Source organism: Bombus vancouverensis, chromosome 10 (genome assembly GCF_051014615.1).
Source record: "Bombus vancouverensis nearcticus chromosome 10, iyBomVanc1_principal, whole genome shotgun sequence".
Lineage (NCBI taxonomy): Eukaryota > Metazoa > Arthropoda > Insecta > Hymenoptera > Apidae > Bombus > Bombus vancouverensis.
In genome coordinates, this window is record NC_134920.1 from 7,153,388 (window position 1) to 7,176,678 (window position 23,291).

Here is a 23,291-nt window from a genome sequence, read left to right on the forward strand (position 1 = left end):
TCGTGAAAAACAAAGGACAGTTCCATTGAACGAATCAAATTTCAGAGTAACAATGTTTTCCACTTTTCCTGGCGAAATATTCAAGTTTGTTACTATTCTCTCGATCGAGGATTTACATTTTTCAGAGATAAAAAGTTATTCACTTTCCAATCGCTTTTAGACGAAATATTATATTCTAACAAATGTTCATAGACAATTAGGCGCTTTATCCTTAATAAACTTTCTGCCGTACAAAAGGTTCGTTCTTTAAAACGATCGAGAATACGAGAGTGGAAAAAAGGGATTCGCGTATCAAAGAGAGATTCGAATATTTTAAACACAAAGTGAATCTATTAACGAAAAAAATTAATCCGATGAAATTATCTTGAGTCTGCGATAGACTTTAAGCGCAAAGTTAGGTTAATTATAAAACGACTACATTTTAGATAGTAAACGATTATTTCTTATCTCAAAAATTTCTTTCCAAACGTTTTTCCTGTTCGATGCTTTACAAATGTATACGCTCACGAGTCGAGTGTTTAAAAACGATTCCTACAAAGGATCTATTGAGTTAATTAATTAATTTCGAGAAACGTTGAGTTACAAGAATCAGATACCTTTCATATCTTTTAACACCAAACGTGAAAGCGCTTTTAACTTTTTAATTGTTATACGTGTGTGAATATAATAAAGGAATGTGAAATAGTCGGACAAAGAGTAGAAAGGTGAAACGAAAAAGGAAGAAGAAATTAAAACATAAAGGGTGAAAGTAGCAATGAGAAAGAGAAATGTAACGAATAAAGGGGAGAATAAGAGTGGAAGGAAGAGACGTGCACGTTTCTCAAATCGCGTATACGATGGAGATCGTAAAAATTTCCTTACCATTCCATCGGAGGAAGTTGCCGAAAAATAGCAGCATGTCAACAGGTGAAAAATAGCAAGGATGAAGCGCGGGATTCCTTCACGAGCAAAGTATCCCAGAGTTCTCAAGCAAGCAGCAGCGTGAATTATTGTGAGAGTTGTACGCTAGCTGGAACGGCTATTCTTCAGGCGATAAATGCGATCGAGCGTGTATTCATAGAAAACAAATTAATTTCTGTCGCCACTATGGAAAGGTGAGTGCGATTCGTCACATATAACGTACAAGCATAAACGTAAACTAGGAGGGAGACATCTTATGTGCGAAATACATGTTACATTAATTGGAACTTTTAGAATGCTTCGAGCGTTTAGAAATAATAGAATTTTCTGTAAAAATGCATAATTAATTTTTTCAAGGCCCTACAGTTGGTTCCCTGGATTTGAAAATGGAGATAAATTATTTCTCTTAAATGTAAACTACATTTTAATTCCGTTTTAGCACATTTTAGCTCATAATTTACGTACCACGCTTTCCGAAAAGTTCCAAAATTTTATTATATACCTAATATTATATTAACATGTAATGCTAGTAGATCTTCCTTTATTTCACTCTTTATGAGCTTAAAATAAATGTTAAAAGCTAAATGTACTCTCCGGTAGCTGAAAACGATTTAAAAAAGAGTAATCTCAGTAAAATATGCACGTTATACATTCCACATCATTTTGTATTATGTATGCCCTTAATATCATTGCATCTCTCGGAAGAAAAGTACAAACTGCAACGGATAGCCTGAAACAAGAGTTTACTCTCGCGTTAACAGCAACCATTTTCACTTCTATTATAAAATGAGAGAAAAACAAATTCTCGTAGAATCCACCCACCCCAAAAGATAAAGAACATCCAGAAATTTTCTCTCTCGCGATAGATAATCTAGTTACAAGTTACAACGTCTCTCAGGGTGCTATAAAGCTCCGGCGCAAGATGCATCCTTTCGCGAATAAACTAATAAAACAGTGAGTTCGGGTAAACATACGTGTTACCTGTGCTCGTTGACACGGATCGCGATTGTTCCAGAGACGAATGCAGGAACGACATTTACGAGAAGACTCAATGGGCCGTGATGAGCAGGCTGACGAAGGGAATAGAAACAGACGTCGAAACGGCGCTGACTATGGTGAAGAAGAGCAATTTGAGAATACAGGACGCCAGACGAGATCACGACCAGACGATTCGAGAGCTACGGACCAGTTTGACGATGCAAGAAAAACGAACGGACGCATTGCAGGCTGAAAACTCGGAGTTGAAGGCTCAACTAGAAAACGGCAGGTTTCCTAGCTAGATACTCCGTTTACTGATCGTCATCAACCCCCAGACGATGGCTTTTCCCGATTCTTCCTTTTCTCTTTTTCCTCGTTTCTTTCGTTCGTTTCTATAAAGTCGTCTTGTTCTTTCCTTTTAATAGGTTCCGAGTGGAAATCGAGCACGATGTATCGGAAGTCGTTTTATCGATTAAATTCTAAATAGCTCTGAGACTTGGTCGATGTGATACGGTTGTCGGGTATCGCAGCTTCCAGCGAAGCAAATCGATAGGCGGCATTGATTTGCTCGGAATGTATGTAATACGTATGGGAGTGATCGTGGTCGATTACCCCACGGGAAATTCGATCGAGGAATTTTTCTGCCGTGCCACCGCAGCCAGGCGGATACGGTTCAGTAATCGATCGAGAACGATTTATGAATGTCCGGTGAATAGCAGACGATAGGAACGCGAGATCTGTTGCTCGTTTGTAAAGCGAGAGTACGGAATAGAAAACGTTATGAGACGCTTAAAGCTCTAAAGAGAAGAAAAATATCATGAATGGACGGTGTAGTAATTAATCCATAATCATGGTAGGAATAAATAAAATAAATTTTATTTCCATGGAAGCAAAAAAATGATAAACGAAGAACGTTAGAATGGAATACGCAAAGCGAAGAATTGTATTATTTGAAGTCAAAGGGACATCAGATATGTTTTGTTACACTGTGATAAAAGAAAATTTACATCGAGGATTACCTTTTTCTTCTCTCTAATTGTAGGTGGTTTTATTACTTTTAGAAACCAGATAATATGATTGCGTTGTAATGTAATGAAAAGTTAAGCTTCTTTATCGAGGTTCTTTAATACCGAAGTCATCTGCTATTTATCACTGCAACTTTCATTTCGAAGAAATACTAACAGATATTATAAGAACTCGAGAATATTTTGATAAACACTAACTGCCCCTATCTTACCTATCGAACAATTGATTACTGCTAATGACCTACTCTATACGATACTAATTAGCATTAAACCCAGCGAGGTGACCTATTTACTCGAACATTGATTTACAGCGAAAGAAGAGCGCGAAAGGGAAATACGGCGTACTGCAGCTTTGAAGGGACAAAACGAGACGTTGAAAGAAACCCTGGAGGATATTCGCAGACAGATGTCGATGCTGGGTAAGTATAAAAAAGCGCGGACGCACAGAAGGAAGTGCCGTGTTGTGTATCGGAACGTGAGGAGGAGTTCGTTTCTCGTTTCGTCGGAGGAACGAGATTTTCCAACGAAATTTGACAGGCGGCATCGTACGACGAACGGAAGCGAACGAATACACGGATACCACGGCGGGGAATAGTCTTATTTTCGAACGTTCATTGCAGCCGGCGAATATAACATTTTGCAAAGTCAGGCGGTTACGCTGGCCGAGAGCAAATTGGAGCTGGAGAAGACCGTGATCGGACTCCGAAAGGAAATCGTCGACACCCGTGATGCGTATCTCGAGACAGAACGAGGTTCCCGAGTACTTTTAGACGAATCGAGAAAGGAGAACGAATCGGTGAGTTGGACCATACGATACATGCGATTGCGATTTCTCATCCAGTACAGAGTAAATCGAAGCGAGGAGATGGCGTTCATCGATGACCATCTAGACACGTGAGATATCGTAGTTTGAAATAACGACGGAATATGAAATTGTAGATCGATTGGTTACCATTAGAAATTGCAAAAATCTGCAGAATATGCAAGGGATGTCAAGGATGTCTGCAAGGAATATGTAGTAAATGAAACAAGGGTCTCTAGGTTCTTCTATTTCTGAATGTCTCGAATACTTTATGGTAATAAGTACGATATTTTACTAAAACACTTAGTAAATCACTTTACTAAAGTAAAAGTAAAGGTATCCAGGTACGTTGTATGGGTAGGATGAGCATAAACAATGGACATTGTTCGAGAAATTTTGTCAGATTCAATAGCCTACGCCTTTATGGCGTTATATACCACTTAATTTGTACCGAGGGTCACCAAAGTTCCGTTTCACCTATTTGCACCAGCTGTTCGGTTATTAATTAAGGCTGTTAACTGCTTTGTTATGTATGATGCGTTAATGATACAACAGACGATAGAAATTGCTTGCTGTTTAAGCCGATGTCGGTTTACTATACGGTCGCTACATAGCCTATATACAGGACCAAATTCTCGTGAATTAATCTGCTGTTCGGTTAAATCAATTTATACGAGTTCAGGGAAATTTACGATCAACTATTTGGCTGAGTGTCAATTTTGTCGTATTACGGCTTACTACGAATATCATTTTTTTTAAATTAATATCATGATAGCTAGACTGCGGATTTTTATATCTTAAATATTCAGCTTATATGTGGGAAATATTTATATTTACGAAATATGAATCATGCTCGTGTGTATCAATAGTTAGTTATCATAATCTACGTTAAAATAAATAATAATAGTTCTTAAAATATTTTTGTCGTAAATTATACGTATCGGCTGTGTGAAAAAAATTATTTATAGACTGAAAAGAACCGAACCGAACAGAACCGAAATGTACATATTTAAATTAGCTTCAGTATCGTGCCAGGTCATTTTCTGGTCTTTCTATGGATGTATCTATTCTCGTACTTATCTCGTATCTAGAATTTTTGAAACTTTCGATATTACTTCGTAACCAAGATTTTTCTTCCAAATACAACAAAATTTTTCTCCTATTTGTCAATTGCGTAGCATAAGTGGGTATAAAATTCAATTTTATTTGATTTCCGTTATTGTGCACATTTCTTAAAGTGCATATTACGAATTCAAATTGTTCTGCATGGTTGTATCTGATATAAATTGATTGTGCGGCAGTTATAATACGAATATCACGAGTCATAAATTCTTGCAAATAAAACATCTTGGCAAAAAATATGTAACATATTCATTTATGTTGTTTACGTAAAATACGCAAAATGTATGCAATATGAAGAAAATGTATTTGCATAAAAATCCGCTAGTATAAAAATCTAATGATAACGTACTGTATTCCATACAGTCATTAAGACGTTCGAAAATTAGATGTAAAAGGTGTTATTCGTAAAGGTGTTAACTACGTTTATTTTCTGATGTTCAATTTAACATGGCAATGGCAGAAGAAGGGTACGAACTGACCTACAACAATGCTGCAAATCTTGTACGTAAACTTCCTGCTTCGTTATTTACTCTGTGGCTTACGACGATCGAAAGTTTATTGCTTCGTCGACAAAAGCTCGATTCTATTTTCGCCGCTTTCCATCAATCAAACATTTCAGTTCCAATTTCGCATTAACGAATTTACTAGTCAGCTTTGGAAATGGTCACAGTACAAACCTTAAACGTTAGTCTCTGTAATAGAATAGTAAATTGAATTATAAAATTGTGTCATAAGATAGCAACTTTTGTAATGAAATAGTAAAGTGTCATAAATCTATCCCATAAAGTACAAACTTTTGTTAGGCCAATAAACTACAGTGCAGGTAAAAGTGCTGATGGGTAAGAAAGGATGAGAAATCCTAATGGACCCGTAGTTTAGGATAATAGGTAATTCTAATCCTTTCACGTGACCATTTTGGGTCAACAATACCTGTGAAACGTGTGGGCATGGTAGGAGTACTAAGACTGGTATAAAAGGACGTTTTGGTGGAGAAAATGAGTTAGTCGTTTGTTGAACTTCGTTGGGAGTTGATCACGAGTCATTACGAGTTATTGGTTGCCGATTCTTGCGAGTTCGTGTGAGTTGTGAGTTGTCACTCAGAAGTTAATTAGTTGTACCAATTTAGTTGTTTTAGTTGTATTACATTACTACATTGGGAAATAGCTCTAGTTAAATAATCATAGTTTCGTGTTTGAATCATCGTAAATAAATCTATCATTATAAATAAATTAATCAAGTAAATAAGTCACTATAATTATACATTATTTACTTCAGTTGAAGGAAGAGTACAAGGAAACGGCCGAGAAACTTCAGCAAGAAATCGCATCTTTACGTTTGATCGTCTCAATTAAGAAAGATAACGAGAGTGCCAAAGACGTCAGTGACAGTGATACGGATAAAACGATTCAAGAAGAGACCATTTTGAAGCCTGAAGATGATCCTGTGTTGGACATGACACAGCAACTGATCTTGAATCGCGAAAAGATCGAGATACTGTCACGGCAAAACGATCGGCTGTCGAAAACACTGTGTCGATTACGGCAATATCAAAGGCAAGTTACGACAAACGATTCATACAAATGACATACTTGCGAAAATCGTCAGATTCCATTTTCTGACCTGTTATTCACTGTATTTATCTATTGGTTTGTAACATGAATAAGTTCGATCGAATAAGGAAAAATATTGAGTTCAGCCAAACTTATGTTACAATCCAATAAATAGATCGTGAGTACATACGTATAGCGATAGTCTATTCCCAACGGGTATTATTTTTACGAAGTGAAAACTTGAATAAATTTATCGGTTGTTTCGTAGTTGATTTTTCAACAGAAGAGGATATAGGCCAATCTTCAACGATCAATTTGTATAGTAATTTCAGTTTTCAGTTATTTCAATTAATAAGTTAATTTCTCTTATGTAATTGCGAAAATTCTTTCAACTTGTCCTTCTTTTCTCTGATATGAATACCATGCGCAGCTAGAAAATTGTTAGTATACTTAACCGTGGTGATAATATGATCTTACCCGTATAATTTGATTGATATTTTTTATATCTTGTTATAGCGTTAGAGTATCAAACGTAAAAAATAAAACGCAATATTCACTGAATTATCACAAAATGAATATTTTGTAGACAGAAATAAACTGTCATTTTTGCAATATATATTACAAAGAAAATTACGTAATGAGCATGCTAAGTAGTACGATGTGACAATGTTTATCTTTTAGCATAAATGTAACAATTATAGATTACAGAACTATTTTGTTACAGAAATACGATTAGTAGCGGCATACATCGCTGAAGCAGTACAAGTTCCATCATTTTACCGATTTATCCGTCGAGCTTGATAATATGAAGATTTTGGACTTGCTTTCACATACCCCCCAGCCCTCGAAGCAAAAGGTCGACTTCATTTCCAAGCTTCCTCTAGAGATGTCGCAGTTGATACTGCGAAAGCTCGATCCTGAGTCGCTTCTGCGTGCTGCGCAGGTCTCGCATTCCTGGATGAATATTTGCCGGTCTGATTCTTGCTTAAAGAACACTGCAAGACAACACAAAAATGCAAAGAAGTTAGAGTTGGAAAAAAAGAAAAAAAATTCCAACTATATTGATTCCGCCAGTTTCAATTATGTGAACCATATGAACTGTACGTTAAAACAGTTGAATGATTACTACAAATCTTCTGATTATACTCAATGTGGAAACGTATATACAATCGTACGTAGAATCAATAAAGTTTCATATAGAAACCAGTTAGATCGCATAAATGAAGGCTCAAATTTATATTTTATGTGATAGAGATTTAAGATATTTATATTTATAAGTGAATCGACTACACTGTTGCGTACCAGTGATATATCTTTAAAATTATATAATAAGTCAATTAAGTGTACAACATTGTAAGCAATGTAACTTTTAGAATAAAAACAATAATCATGATACGTGTTGTGTTTAAATATAAATGACACTGGATTGTCCAATTTAATCAATATATTGATAGATATGTTAATACTGTTCTATTATTGTAACATTGATATTACTTAACATTCTTAGCCTTATTTATTATTCCTGTACTAGATACATGAAATAATCTATGTAAACGTCTGACATGCATAATGATGTATTTATGAGTATATTATTAGTTGAACGTGGTTAGTCAGGTCAGTCAAGTTACCTAAACAAGAAACATCCAACCGTGACAAATGCTCAGGTATACAAACTGTGAATTTTATGGAGGGTAATTATTCCCGCTTTTAAGAAGGTTTTTCAAATTCCTTAGCACAATTGAAATGTTGGAGCCCAGCAAGATGGATTTCGTTTCAGAACTTCTACCAGAGGTGTAATACGAGTATCATAAAAGTGGCTGCAAATTTACAGGTGTAACAAAAGTTTTAGACAGATAGCTAGGGAAATGTATTAGAATCTAGTATAGTAATTAATTTGGATAATAGTTCAGATAGTACATTCACTAACATATGATAAAGGACCACTATTAAAATAAATAATTTTTATTTTAATCGATAATCGTTCTGATATCTTGATGCTAAGAGTTATTTTAAATTATATATGTCGGAGATGAAAGGACGCCGGAGCCGTCTCTCTGGAACTTCGGGAAAATCCGTAAAATTGCAATTAAAGTTTACAGTCGTAATTAAACAATTTGCCGTCATCCTGCCCAATTGCACTTGTTTGCGATTTGTGATAATAAACTTGGGCTCAAGGCGACCATCAGTCGCCGAACGTAGCCGCGGTCAACGGGACGGGCGCTTCGCCTAACAAAGGTGTGGAATTATAGTATGACCCTCATTAAAAGAAATACCAATAGAGGTACATAACAGTAAAACATTCCAACGGTTCCTTCGGACAACGAATACCTGATGTTGAGGCACGTACACAACACAAGTCCAGTTAGCCCGAGGACCCGCTATAAAACCTGGGTTTTTCCCGCAATTAAGATTTGCCAAACGGACAGACAGTCTTTGTCCCAAACTGACCAATTAACAAAGACGTCAATTTCCCTTACTTTCGGAACGAGGGCTATATCCGACGGATCCGATGATCTCGTGTCCTTAGACACACCCCATCATAATTTTCCTCTGTGGCATCATTGGGACGAAGATTCATTCTTTCTTGAGATCCCACCGACGAAGGGAGCAGCGCCTGACGATCAGTGAGTTTGAGTTAGAGCAAGTATCTTTTTCATCCCGTTGACCGCGGATTCGTCATCGAACCTAAGACCAACGTCGCTAACATCGCAAGCGCCCAATCACCGCTGTTGATTGTCGAATCGGTAGTGTCCCCACTCGTAGCATCAGGCCGCGTCTTCGTTATCACACAACGATGGCCAACTCCAAGGGAGGTCTATCAAACGCCCACAACCCTGTTCCTGACTCTTCTCCGACACATATGTCGGAGATGAAGGAACATCGGGACTTCCCGTCTGGAATGTTGCGAAAAACCCCAATACCCTAGTTCAGACTTTTACTATAGCTACACTTAAGTAATAAAAATAAGAAATAGTTTTAATATTCCAATCTGGCTTTGTGGTGATGGGCTTGGGCCCTAAGTGATTTAGCTGGTCACTGAACATAGCCATGGTCACGGAAGGGACGTGTACCTGACAAAGGTATGGGCTGATTATATGGCTCTCCTTAAAAACAAAGATAGACCCGAGAGGCTGGGAAAGGAATATATAAGGGTAGATTGATTGTCAAGTCTGTGGTATCCATACTTGTGTTAATAAACTATACCTTTGTTATAGCATAACGATGGCTAATTCCAATGAAGATTCATCAAACGCCTACGACCCTATCCCCAACGTTAATCCGACATATAGATGATGAGTTGACATGATAAGTTATGACTTATGACCGTAAAAACTGAATCTTCTTAAATATCTATAGTCTACTAATCATTCAATGCTTTATTGTATCGAGTAATACCAAAGCTTTAAGCATCCATTCTGACGGATCTTGGTCGATACAGACTTGACGGATCTATGATTGCTGCTGTCGTGTCCTACAAGTTTGACATCGTTAACATCGAGTTCTACGATCTGAAGACTGACATTGCCATATACGCGTGTCTACAGAATAGACATTCTCGCACGGAGAATCTAATAAACTTGAAATTGATCACACCAGCTATATCTCCAAAATTGCGCGATCGTGAAACTGCAAGTTAATGTCATCTACGATATCTTGGCAACTTTAGAGTCGAGGATCCAGGTGTAGAAGGAGTTTAAATGGAATAGGAGAATCACAGAGTCTGACGACTGAATATCATTAGCGACCGCCAATGTATTCTATAGCGATAGTTTAATCCCTTGGGTAATTTCGTTTGACTGCAAGTATTAGCTTGATTAGTGTCTGCTAAAATATTCTTAATTAATGAAAAATTATTCGATGGAATTTTTATAATAAATTAATAACTGAAGTGAAGATTCTTATGCATTAAATATGAAAAAATGTAAATCTACTAATAAAACAAAATGAGTAGAGGGTAGAAAAACACGACGCTCAAGATAATCGCATAATTTATTTTTGTATATACAGTCACTTTACAACGCGTACTTTTTGTTATACAGTGTAGCTCACAAATACTTTAGGTCAGCAAACGGCGAATGGTCGCAGTAAAGACGGTATCAAAGTAAAAAAACTAATTCAGACGATCGCCCTGCCGCGATAGGTGTTAGTCTCCGTGAGAAATAAACGACACTGAACGATGTTGCACGCACAATCGGAAATCTCGACAAATCATTTTGTGTCTCTCTTATGTGTTTCATAGGGACAATCGATTTCTCTCGTTTTATAAAATTTTGTGACTCACGAGTCGATAAATTTCTTAGGGACGGGGAAGCTTTAGAGGCAAAAACATCGATCCTGTGATCTCTATCTAGGTTGGCAGTAATTCTCAGGCATGGATTGAAATTTTTCCTCGCTCCTTGTATACGCTCCCGTTCTTTGAATCATACCAGCATCGTGAAACTTCTTTTTCGTCGAACGATTTCGTAAAGTAAGTCAGATGACATCTTTGTTGTTTTATTTTGTACCGTTCCGTCGATTACGCATTATACACCGTAGTTTTTACGATAACACGCACGTAAATGTCGGACACATTGACGATCCAATGACAATGTACCGCAAAAGAAATGAGATATGGCGGTTCAACACTTGCGATCCACAATGAGAACACAGTTCACGCAATAATAACATAAAAATTTTAGAATATTTCCCTATCTCTTCCATTGTTGTTCTTCAATGTATGTTTTCACGAAGTAGCAACCCTTTCGATGTAGCAAAAAATTATTACAGTCGAAATTTAATAATTAACTTACATATATAACCGAAACCTACGAATTTCTTTCTTAACCATTACAAATTCAAATACATTCGATAGAAATATAATTATAATACGTTTCGAATCTAACTTCCTCTTTTTTTTATATAGATATATATGTATATATATAAAACGCAGTATATTCGCGAAAGCAACGTCGACGATCGAAGCAGATCTTCTTTCTATTTTCGTTACAATAAAACATTCTTCTTTTCTCTTGTTCTTCCAGGAGACGCATTACTGGCCACAAATTCGTTTCGATATGTTGAACAGCGATATTCATTGGAAGAATACAAAGGATCACATTTCAAGAGGGAGGATATGTGACAATATTGCTCGCGATCAATCCGAATTCTCTAACGAGGAACAATTTTTATATAGTCAAGGCTTAATTATTCGAGAACGAACTCTTTCCTTTCAGAATTTTCTTTGCACACCGACCGTTATAGATCGACAGATATGAAATAGATATGATTGCTTTGAGATGTTACATTATAAAAATTGTATAAGTGTGCATCTTTCGAACGAAAGAACATAATAGAAAAGATACGTTTAAAAACCATTAGAAGATTCGTCGTAGTAGCGGTGAGGAAAATATTCACGCGCTTCTTTTGAATAATTACGCAATAGTTTGGTCGATCGACGCTCGTTTCCTTCATAGAATCACTTTACTTACAACATAGTTAACGTCGAACATTTCCAGACAATGTATGGTCATTATTTACATGTCGATAAGAATATCGACTCCACGTGATGGATTTTACAAATATATGTATATAATCTTATGCACGTCAAAGATATGTATTGTGTTTGGCGCTTAGGTTCTAGAAATTACGTATTTAAACGGTGCGCACAAAAAACAACCTTAAAAGTTACGACATTTTTTCATTAATGGCGTCCAGTATCGCGAACTGGCAACCGTACTAATTAGTTCGTTTCGTTTTCGTATTAAAAAATGAAACTTCTGTTCGTTCGATAAATCGAGCGACGCTGGAAATATTCGACGAGGCGAGTTGAAAAATCTTCGATAACGTCTCTTTCTGCGACCGAAGATCGGCAGTCGCCATTAACGATTAGAACTTAGGCTGTCTTCGACATTTTGTCGCGATCGTTAACAGGATCGACGAGCAGGGGAAGAACACGTTGACGCAGACATTGTTTCGTTTCCACGAGCGACGGAAGAAAAGAAATTTAAACAAAAAGGAAGAAAAACTTCGTCGTAAAAGGCTTATTCGATGAATCATTACGATTATAATTAGGTCGTTCTGACGATTTTCTCTTAGGTCCGACTTATGCAGGTGCGCACGCTTACGCGAGCTTTAGTACACGATAGTAAAACGATAATCAACTCGTAGATCAGCACATGTTAATCATATTTACAAGTAGTATATCCCGGCACGGTATCTACTTTTCTTTCTTCAACCATACGTCAGCTTTCATTCAGACACTCCTTCTCGTTGATCATTCGATTACACACAAGCGGTACATTATCATATAATTAATAATATTATTATTATTTTCGCATCATTTTCAGACGCCGAATCGTTTTCCGTGTTTTATAGAATCAATCAGAATTGTAGATCTCGAGTATAAATTCACGATCTTCGTTTCCACATTCTAGACACCTTCCTTTCGAATTCCTTTCGATTCGTCGAAGGAACTCAACTCGATGGAAACGATTCGACTTCGTTCTCGGTTATTTAATGCATACATGTCTTCGATTCTTCTATTTTCTTCGATTCTAGTCCATTTACAATTTAATCGATCGCGGTAGACCGTGCGTTTCCGTGAACCCTGTATATGAAGAAGAAACCTGTGATTACGCTCGTAAGCATTTTAGAATCGATTGCGAAACTATCTCGTGCAAGTGTGTTGGAGATTGTCGAACGGAAATGGAGTGTCTTCGAGGCAAGCTCGATGCATTCTTTAGTACCGGGTCGAAATGTAACGATACATCGATGATCGTGACCGATCGACGATACACATTCATCATGGTACCTGTGTCCATTAAATGGAATGTAATCTGCATATAGTGTCATATGTATAATATATATATTTATATATATAATATAATCATAGTAATATAATATATATATCTATTCCTTTGCGCATTTGTAAAAAGCCTTGCTTGCCTAGAAACAACGTTGTACGGCGTATCTGTTCGTATAATTCTTATTTATGTATGTTACGTGTGTTACGTGTACGCGTGTGTGTGTATGTGTGTGTATTTATCTTGTTCGTTCATCTTTTTCTTCTTTTCTTTTTTATCGTTTTTCTCTACTGGCGTAAATCAACAAGTCCTTTAAAATACATTCTTCTATATTCTGATAATGCACGATCATTTAAATCTCTCTACCGAAACACTCAAACATAACACCGATTTATCGCTTTGTTTTTCTGTTTTTTTCTGTTTTAACTATTTTTTTTTTGTCATTTATTTTAACTCTCTCAACTCTTCCTCTTACGTTCTCTCTTTCCCCCATTAATCAGTCTTGGCATCGTAAAACATTTATAGGTGCTTCGATATATTTAACTTACAGAGTAACGTCTAAACGAATATCGATGAGTTTTATCCCTTTCACGCCCGTCTCTGTATTTTTGACCCCGGAAATCCCCCCATCCCACTGTTCTTACCACTCAGCTTCAACTCGATGCTTTACAAGCATTTCCTCCCCATAGCCCCAAATTTATACGTATACGCGTTAAATTTTATACATACATATATTTATTCATATGTATATTTAATCTCGTCACCTTAAAAATATATTATTGTCCTTAGATGAGAACGTTCAGCATTTAACACGAGAGATGCTCCTCCTATTCACCTCTTCTCTACCGTCTGATCATTCGTTGTGGCAAACGAACGACAAATGGGACTCTGTTTCCCTATACTATCCCGAACGAAAAATAAATATACGAGTTAGCTTGCTATTGTTATTGGATCCGCCATTTATCTTTGCTGTAGCACGATTGGCGGGTCCCTTTTCATTGTATTCTCTCGTACAGCTTTGGCAGGAATCACGTGTCTCCTTGTCGGTTACAAGCCCAGTTCCTTTCCGCCATCTCGCTTTCTGTTTCTTCGTTTTCATTGGAATCGTTCAAACCTCGTGTCTCGTTCCCTCCGTTTCCCCCAGAAACGAACACCACCAACGATTTCCTTCGCGTTCGTCTTTGTCCGTTTTAGGCAGATGCTAACTCGTCGAAGACAAAAGCGTCGTTAAGTCGACAAGCGTGGCCAAAGGCGATATCACGTTGACAATCGTCGTTTCCGGGATTCGTTATCATACATCGTTGTCGTGACAGTACTCGATCTTCCGCCTGTTCAGCTGAAGACGTCGTTTATCCACTACGAAGTCTGACACGCAGCCTTTGATGCCTCGATGGCCGGGTTTTCCACCGACGAACAGCTTGCCGTTTGTCGTTAACAGGGTGGTCTCTGTGGATACTTTCACCGGAGTGAAATCGTCGATTTGTATCATCGACGTTCTTCGTCTTCTCGATGCCCTGATATGGTGGAAAACACCATCGTCCACCCGTTCCTGCATACAAAAACCATCGGTAAAACATTTGTAATACTTCAATTAATTTAATAATCGCTAATAAACTAGAAATATTATCGATTAGTTTAAGTTTAAACCTACTAATTAATTATTTCATTTAGTTCCAATTGATCGATGACGTTAAGCATTCGATAACTTTCATAATACGATACATAATTGATAAAACACTAATACTAACCCTGCTCCTCAATGATATCTGCTCGCTCTTGCTCTTGTACGTAAGAAGAACTTGGCCGCCGTGTAACGATAAAATAAGATGTTCGATTTTGCCTCTTCCAACCCAGGCAATCAAGCCATCCGGATGCGTTGTTCTCAGTCTCAGCTCAAATTTATTCGACTGCTGACCCTTGCGCCTACAATATCGTTTTCTTTAGTGCGTGTTTGGTGTGCTTAGTCTTAAATATCGAGCTACGGTGCCATAGGACAAAGACATAATACATACAAGCAAGCATTGCTATAAAATAAATAAAAATCATACAATATCAACCCTAGTAACCCTATGTTTCATGGTATGGCTTTGAAAGTTAAAGCTCTTTTAAAATATAAGATTATCTAAAGTATATCAATAATTATTAGCGTTTTGCTTCTATTTTGTACAATTTTTAGCAAATTGTTTTTGACCATAATTACTGATGAAAGTTTCTCTGATTAGGTTTGAAGGGCATGATATTAGCATTCTCTATTATCGAATAAATAGGTTAGCAGACACGGCGATACATAGGCACAGATAATAAAGGTCTCTCCCTCAAACGAGTACACCACAGCTATTCTTCCTAGAAACTTACTCCGTGTAATCGTAACTGTCGTAATCGTAGTCGACATCCTCCTCCAAGTCGTAGTCGGAGTAGGACTCCTCAAAGTACTCGCCGAGGGTAGTATTAGTTGAGTTAGTACTAGTCGGTGTTACACAATCAAAAGGTTAGTGATACTTTGATTGAAGAAGGATCTAATTAGTCTACTGTTACTAACGTTATTGAACAACCTAACTTGGTGCTCCTAATTCGGATTAGTACCTTAAGAGGTGTAGATGCAGTGACTTAGGAGTATGCGATAGAACTTTTAGAAAACGTTTACTGATTCGATCGTTGATCGATTCGATTTACCTTCTTCCGTTTCGGTGCTTAAATTGCAAGAAATTGTCGCCCTTGAAACGCACTGGCCTTTCGGATAATTCCGTGGATACATCGTAGCCCATGACTAGCAAATTAAGAAAGAAAGAAACATCTCTTTGTGTTTACAAAATTTTACAGTTCATTTTTAATAAGATGTGACGAACATTACTTACAAAATTCGCAGTGGAGACCATTGTAACCGTTCGCACATTTGCACAGATAACTGTTTAACAGAGGTAAACATACTCCACCGTTGTGACAAGGGTTCTCGTTGTTAGGACATGGTAGACCATCATAGATTTCCGTATTATGTTGAGTAACGTTGACAGCTAAATTTTGGTACGTTTTTCCATTCACCATCAGTCTTTGTACCGCGCCTACCAATCCAGTCCAGGCTCCAGCGAGTCGATGAACTTCTCGCCAATGTCTACCATTTAAAGAAATATATATTTTCTATCTAAAGTTCTTCGTTGAACGAAACATATTTAGAAACTCACTTAACGCCGCCAACATAAAGAGGCATTTCGAGATTCAGTTCCGTTAACGGACTTCCGGACAGTCCTCTGGCAACAGTTCCGTCGTCTAATTGAAGAACTCCTTCTCTGCCCAATCTACTGATTCGAACACAATGCCACGTGTCGAGCGTAACAGGGTCTGGAGAGGTAATATTGGCGATACCACTTCCAAGATTGAATCTAAACTCCAGTTTGCCCTGGACCAAGTTCAGACTAATGAAATCACCACGTCCGTTGTTCAACTGGCCATTGTAAAGTAGCAAACCGTCGTTGGCGTGCGTGAGAAACCATAATTCGATGGAGAACGCTTTCGCTACACCTTCCAAGCATGGGAGTTCCAAGAAACCGTCCCCGGACATTTCGGGTATCAATAGCTCTGTTAACTCAGCGTCGACTAGAATTAATTAAACGACGAAGTTATTCAATAAATTATTCGATAAGTTGTTCAGTGATGTAAAAACAAACGTCATTAACTTTAACGAATCGGTACAATGTATCTCGTTAACGAATACATATCAAACGAATTTTTACTCACGGATTTCACAGTGTTCTCCAGTCCTGCCAGGTGGACACTTGCAAACGTAACCACCTTGTGGAAGAATATCACAAGTGGCTCCATGCTGACAAGGTTCGCCTATACAAGGATCTAAAGACTCTTCGCAATTTCTGCCAGTGAACTGAGGTGGACAGATGCATCTATAATCAGGCGGATCGTATTTCTCCACTGCGTAATTGCCATGTTCGAAGCTCGTCTCGTAATCGATGTCGTAATCGTAATCGCACTTAGGTGCCGCGCAACGTTTCTTCGCGTTTTTCTTCGATCTGCGTTGATCGATCGAGATGCAATGCGATCCCTTGCATCTGACAATGTTCATGCCATTCTTGTTTTTACCTTTCCCTCGTTTCTGAATTCTTCTGCACTCGCGACCGTTGCAGAGATCTTCCTCGAAGATGGGCTGACATGTTGCGCCGTTTTGGCAAGGCAGATTGGCGCACGCGTTCTCTCCGCATTCTTTCACACGATAAGTCTCCAAGATCTCTTTATCGCGGCCCACATGAAGATCGACGAAGTTTCGATTGATTTTCAATTTTCGTATGCAACCGAGGAACCCATGGTTGGTACCGATATTATCGTAAACCCTGCGCAGATAAAAAGCTTTCGCGTTATTAAATTTCTCGATGAAATGCGAGGACTAGACGAGTAATTGCGAGGGAAAAATTACTTAGAATAATTAGTAGGCATGTTCCCGACGAACGTATCTTGGTTGAGATCGAGCGACTTCAACATTCCTTGACTTTGACCAGCAACATCTTCCCCATCGTTGAAAATTAAAACGCCGTCCTTGTGATATCTTTTCGCGGCAACTCGATGAAACGTTTTCATAGTAATTCTTTCAGGCGAGGAAAGAATTACAGGGCCATTCCCTAAATTGTATCGAAACTGTACATGTCTGTAAAAATAAATTAAATCCTAAATAGTATACATGAAAGTGCGAACTGATTCATTAGCTCGATATATAATGTCATGTATTGAAATAACCGTGTCTAGAAGATAAGAATCTTTCCCGAATAAACCAACAAGGCATTATCAATACACCAACGTAACTATATTCACGTGAATGATACTAATTCAGGAGATAACAACTACAGACCCGTCGACGATGGCTAACGAGACGAAATCCCCGGTGCCGTCGCTCTTCTGTTGGTTGTAAAGTATAATCCCGTTGTCAGCGTACGTCTTGAACTCAACCTCGACGCTGAACTTGTGGTAAGCCTTCAATCTGTTCATCCTGACGTAGCTCTTGCCGTCGAACGACGGCACCTCGTAATCCCTTTTGTTGATCTCCTCGTCGCATAATAGACCGGTGTAATTTGGACGACAGATGCAAACGAACGTTGCGCTCGGCAGATCGATGCACGTCGATGTCGCGTGACACGGATACGACAAGCAGGCACGAAATTCTTCGGTCGGTGTAACAGGCACGTAATTAGCTGGAAAAGGGTCAGTTTCTTTTACATTCTTTTCTTCATCTTTACACGGCGCAAATAACGTTGGAAGATTCGGTCAAAGAGAGCCCCTTTCTGTATCTATTTTCTTCTCTTTCACTTACACCTCGTTTGAACGACACTTTGCTCTTAGAAGCCGAAAGAACGTAATGCAAATGGTCTTTGTTCCTTTGTAATAAGAAAATTAATGTTATTCTATAATATAATTTCTTTGGTAACTCTGCTTGAAATCAGCGACACGTAAAATTTGTGAGATTGTATTTTGCTTTAAAGAATAAGTACTTTTTGTAAAAGAAAGACGCATATTTTGGGAGATGTACTTATGAAATAATATGACCATTATAAGAGTTTTTAAAATTTTTATCGCTAATCTTCGTATTTTATCTCTACCATTTACTACTTTACACTGCTATTATCGTATCCACATTAAAAGAGAAAAATGCAAAACCATCGCTCGAATAAACAGGAGAAATCCCCAAGAACAACCAGAGTAGATAAGATCGGATCAATTACCAAAACATTCCTGTCTGTCGCTGGTTTCCGCGTATCCTTCCGAGCAAATGCAACCTCCATTGGAGCATTCGCTGTTAGGAATGGTGCAATCCTTGTCGTCGGTACAGAGGTCGCCGAGCAACGCGGTGACCACGCGAATCGTCGCCGGGGTTGGTCTATACGCTGCCGCCACTCCTGAAAAGCAGAATTAACGGATAAATCGACGTCTCTGCATTGAGTCTGGAGAAAAAAGGCATTTCTCGTACGGTCTTGGTTCCGTACGACATCGATCCGATTACCAACGTCGAGCTGATTCAGAATTAACCGTCAAGCGGATTTAGGAATGCACGTTTCGAAGCGCACACATACAGACATATACACATAGGCAAACTAGCGCGTGCACAAGAGCACAAACATATTAATTCGTAGTATTTATTCAACGCTATTTCAAACTATTAATTACGTCACGCTGTTAACGTTATCGCGACGACGATAATTACGTAGCACCGGTTACAGAAACTTATGACGAAATGCATTTGGCTCTGGTGCTACGTGTATCACTGAATACTGAAAGTGGCGGGCGGAAATTCGTTTGATTAAATTTGACTTTAATTTCCCCGGGATATTGATATTTCGTTATCGCGTTGAAATGTTTGTAGATAAGTAGATTACGGTAGTTTAATAGAATGGAATTTAAAGGACGGACACGTAGATGTCTTAAAACAAAATGAAAGATAGCGCGCAAGATTGCATTTCGTAGTCGTCGCGTGTAACTTTGGGATGAAATATCGACACGGACGGGCGTAGAATGGAATTGGGCTCGATTTTTACCGTGCTTTAAATTGTCCCTGTCGATCGTGATGGTTTCTTGATGCGCCCTGTGGGTGTAATAATAGCGAGGATCCGGTTCCGGCACCAACAGATGCCTGGTAGATTTCGATAACGGAGAAATGGCGGCTGCTGGTTGGGTATATTGCACTGCTGTATACCTTTTAACGGGGAAGTCCGTATTCACCATGGGATCGTCTGAAAATTTTACGAACGTTCCACAATTCTACCACTGTTCGTTTTGGGTGATGCGATGGAAAGACAAGGTTACGATTTCAGAATTAGACGGCGTTCAAAAATAAACTCGTTTTGGACGAGCGACGAATTGTAATATATAAATAATTTCTTTTAAAATATATATTTGGAAGCACATTTGACCATTTAAAAGGTGTATTATATAACGCACGTAACATATTGACAAACAAGTTCTATAGCGAACCACTTAATATCGTAGTAAGTCATTGTACGAATAAAGGGGAACTTTCAGTCTCGAACAAAGTAGCGGAAGCGCATCGTGAATTTTTGAAATGATAAAAATCGGATAGCATATTCTATCGAAACTAGGAAGTCCGAGTTGGCATCAGAAACCGAAGACAGCTTAATGGGATTTTAATTACTTTCCAATTGCAGCGTTGCTTCCTATTATTTCACATTGACGACTTTCACTGTCCTCCACTCTTTCCATTATTTTTTCCTCTCTCGGTTTTTGTATGTTTACCCCTTGCCTCCCGCCGCTGTGCCGATCGTCGCATATTCCTCTCGATATAATCAACGCTTTTATCGACTGCGGGACAAACCGACAACGAAATTTTTCTCCCGCTCGCATTCGGTCTCCGATGAAAATATTTTCTGCTTGGAAAATTGGTGTGTAGAAATGGATGGAGAAGGGGTTGAAAGGGGCGAGAGGAATGGATTTAGCCAATTTAAGAGTTCGTTGATTGGCGGAGAAGAGAATCTGACGGCAAATACGAGTTGACATTTACGAACCGAGAGAATTTCTTTCTCGATCCACATCGACGATTGGCCTTTTCATCGGAGGGGTTGGCTTTATCGACGTTACCGTTTCCCTGTTCCATTATTTCATTCCCTCCCTGTTTATTTTACAAAGAGTACCAAAGAACTGGAGTAGGATTAGCTACGTATTTATCTGCTGAAAGCGTGGAATTTTGATGAAGTTGAGAGTTCAAATAGGTGAAGTGGAACAGACAGATGTGAATGATGTCACGCAGCTATTTCTTGGTTTTACATTTTATTCTCGTTTTTCATGAATCGTTAACGGTTTTCTGCTTTCGGTGGGAAACAAGTTTCACCCATGCATGAATTCAATACTTATGTATGTGTTATATGTATGTATGTACATATTAAATACTTATGTATATATGAAGACAAACGTGCTCACGACATGTAATTGAATTTCGAGATGACGATGTCAATATTGACAGGTATAAATATTTTCTACCTGTCTTTCGACTCTCTCGCTGTCGCCGCTAATTGGGATAATATTTCCTTTTTAATTAGGATTATTTTCGACACGAAGTACGACGATGAAATACATAAGATAAAGTTCCCTTTGCATACGAGGAAAAATTCGGCGAATTCTCTTCTTAAAATTGGAAGAGATTGGCAGAACGGTTAAACCGAGTACAAAATAAATGATAGGATAGTAGATCAACGGACAGACAAACACTCGATTCGTACAAGATGCCTCTTCGACTCTCCCAATGATCTCCCAAAATAATGATACTCCAATTCAGCTTCGTTCATTCCAGTCGAACGAAACAATTAATAGTCTCGCCCCTTCCTTTTTCGTGCGTCACATCGATCAAACGCACCCTCTCCCTTAATCAAACTTCACGTCACGTCAGAATGTCCACGTAAGCGGGATATCCATTCTTCTTTCAGTAGTCGCGTATCCTCAACACGGAAAAGAGATCACGCGAGGAACGTCGAAGAAATTGCGGCATACAATATTTACGGGGTTGAAAGTGGCGTCGACCGCGTGCGGTTCCATGCGATATTTCGCTCGCGGAAATTGTTCTACGTCACGTACGGGGGAAGAAGGGAAAACGTGATGAAAAAATAGTAGCCTTCTACTATGCAGAGAGGGAGCTGCGTCCTTTCGGTATAAAACATGACAACAGTGGCGGAGAGGCTGTAAGAGGAAAGAGGATGGTTCATCTGCTCAAAGTAATCTGATTTATGTTTGACTCTGTAGAGTGAGTCCCGAGAAAGAAGAACTTTTTAAGAGATTGACTTTCAGCGACAAGGGAGGACCAGGGCAACGTTGCTGAGGCGGGACTTTGGAGGGCGTGGGGGGGGGGGGAGGGGGGCGGGGCTGAGCAATCGAAAATAAGGAGTGAGAGGTTACGGAACCAGGAGGAGACTTTAATAGATTTCGACGTTTCACTCCGCGAACTTTGTCAGTGAATGTGGAATACTCTGCAGCGACAGATGGAGAGGCTTCTCTCCGTTTTCTTCTTGGTTAAGACTCGTTGCTTCGTTTGACGAGTCTATCGACTATACGTGAAGTTCAAAGAGCTCTTGTATTCCACTATATTTACAATCCGATGATTTTATGGTAGATATCGAGGAATTTTTAACCTGGATTTATCGATTATGCTCTTGTATTAACAATAATAATATTGTATTGTAATGAACGATTATGACTTTTCATCCGAGGATATTATAACGAGGCAGTGCATGATAATTTAAAATAATTTTTATATTATTTTTATAAACTCATATTTTTAAAAGTGTAGCGGCACATGAGCCAATGGAAGATTCGAATCGGGAGAGGCTCATATTATTGTGCCTTGGAGTGTTGGTTTGGTTTAATAGGTTCAAAGGTAAACGAACTCCGGACAAAATATTATCGCCGTTATTTGCAATCGTGAACCGCAGTTACATTCGAACTTTTTATAACAGCTCCGGTCGATACAGATAGACGAACGTGCTCTCTAGGACAGCTAGTATAGCGAATCTTTATAGCCAGTCATGCAGTCGAATAGCGAGCGTAGAGTCGAACAGTAGTATCGAGCGAGCGACGATAACAACCGGTGTACACTATTTCTGTACTTGTATTTAAAGTGATTTTAATATACACTGACTATTACAATTTTATCACTCGTCTCTTTAATAAACTAATACGTATAATAAACCACCTCAAAGGTTTCTTTCTTTGTACCTGTTAAATTTCATTTTTTTCCATTTTCAATTGCGAATGCATGAGTTACACGTGAAACTTAAGTTACGCTAAGTAAGTTTTCCCATTTATAATAACAGATATAGCAATTGAAACGAATAGAAAATAAAGTAGATAGCGAGCTAGTTCGAGGAGTTCGAAAAGCCAGGTATTGAAACCCTTTTCCTGATTACCTGGTCCACGTGAATTCGCTAGAATTCATTGGAACGAGATGCAAAGAGAATTTTTTCTTGGATAGATTTATCGCGACCATCTATTGAACACGATATCGACCGAATTTCCGACGGTTAAATTTATGTGGGGACAGTGGTATCAAACAGCGGTCGATACTGCATTCGTTCGAACTTTCGAAAGACTCTAGATCTGTCGCGGACTAATTCATTTTGATGGCGGAGTTGTGCTTAAC

At 38.5% G+C, this 23,291-nt stretch overlaps 2 protein-coding genes across 4 annotated transcripts in view; one reads left to right on the forward strand and one right to left on the reverse strand.

Annotated features, from left to right (window-relative positions):
- Window positions 1-1,961: 1,961 nt before the first annotated feature.
- Window positions 1,962-7,239, forward strand: LOC117157035 (uncharacterized). Its single transcript, XM_076622269.1, has 4 exons — window positions 1,962-2,147; window positions 3,499-3,699; window positions 6,103-6,380; window positions 7,102-7,239. The coding sequence occupies exons 1-4, from the start codon at window positions 1,962-1,964 to the stop codon at window positions 7,130-7,132; spliced, it is 696 nt and encodes a 231-aa protein (XP_076478384.1). The 3' UTR covers window positions 7,133-7,239.
- A 3,110-nt stretch (window positions 7,240-10,349) lies between these two features.
- The window catches only part of LOC117156970 (agrin), a 325,884-nt gene continuing 312,942 nt past the window's right edge, over window positions 10,350-23,291 (reverse strand). For 2 of the 3 annotated variants that reach the window (XM_033334550.2, XM_033334545.2), the window contains 11 exons: window positions 19,687-19,881; window positions 18,877-19,050; window positions 18,009-18,348; window positions 17,580-17,807; window positions 16,892-17,496; window positions 16,339-16,750; window positions 16,015-16,268; window positions 15,833-15,926; window positions 15,515-15,622; window positions 14,908-15,082; window positions 10,350-14,708 (listed from right to left, as the gene is read on the reverse strand). In XM_033334550.2, the coding sequence (XP_033190441.1) occupies window positions 14,451-14,708; window positions 14,908-15,082; window positions 15,515-15,622; window positions 15,833-15,926; window positions 16,015-16,268; window positions 16,339-16,750; window positions 16,892-17,496; window positions 17,580-17,807; window positions 18,009-18,348; window positions 18,877-19,050; window positions 19,687-19,881 (2,843 nt within the window). In that variant the 3' untranslated portion in view covers window positions 10,350-14,450. The remainder of the gene's footprint in view (window positions 14,709-14,907; window positions 15,083-15,514; window positions 15,623-15,832; window positions 15,927-16,014; window positions 16,269-16,338; window positions 16,751-16,891; window positions 17,497-17,579; window positions 17,808-18,008; window positions 18,349-18,876; window positions 19,051-19,686; window positions 19,882-23,291) is intronic. The other variant, XM_033334549.2, reaches the window with a different exon arrangement.

Bases quoted from the DNA above. Each gene is read 5' to 3' on its own strand.
- LOC117157035 (XM_076622269.1), top strand. From the start codon at position 1,962: ATGAGCAGGCTGACGAAGGGAATAGAAACAGACGTCGAAACGGCGCTG. The intron at 2,148-3,498 runs GCTCAACTAGAA...GGCGGGGAATAG, and splicing joins CTGAAAACTCGGAGTTGAAG to TCTTATTTTCGAACGTTCAT. The intron at 3,700-6,102 runs GTGAGTTGGACC...TATTTACTTCAG, and splicing joins CGAGAAAGGAGAACGAATCG to TTGAAGGAAGAGTACAAGGA.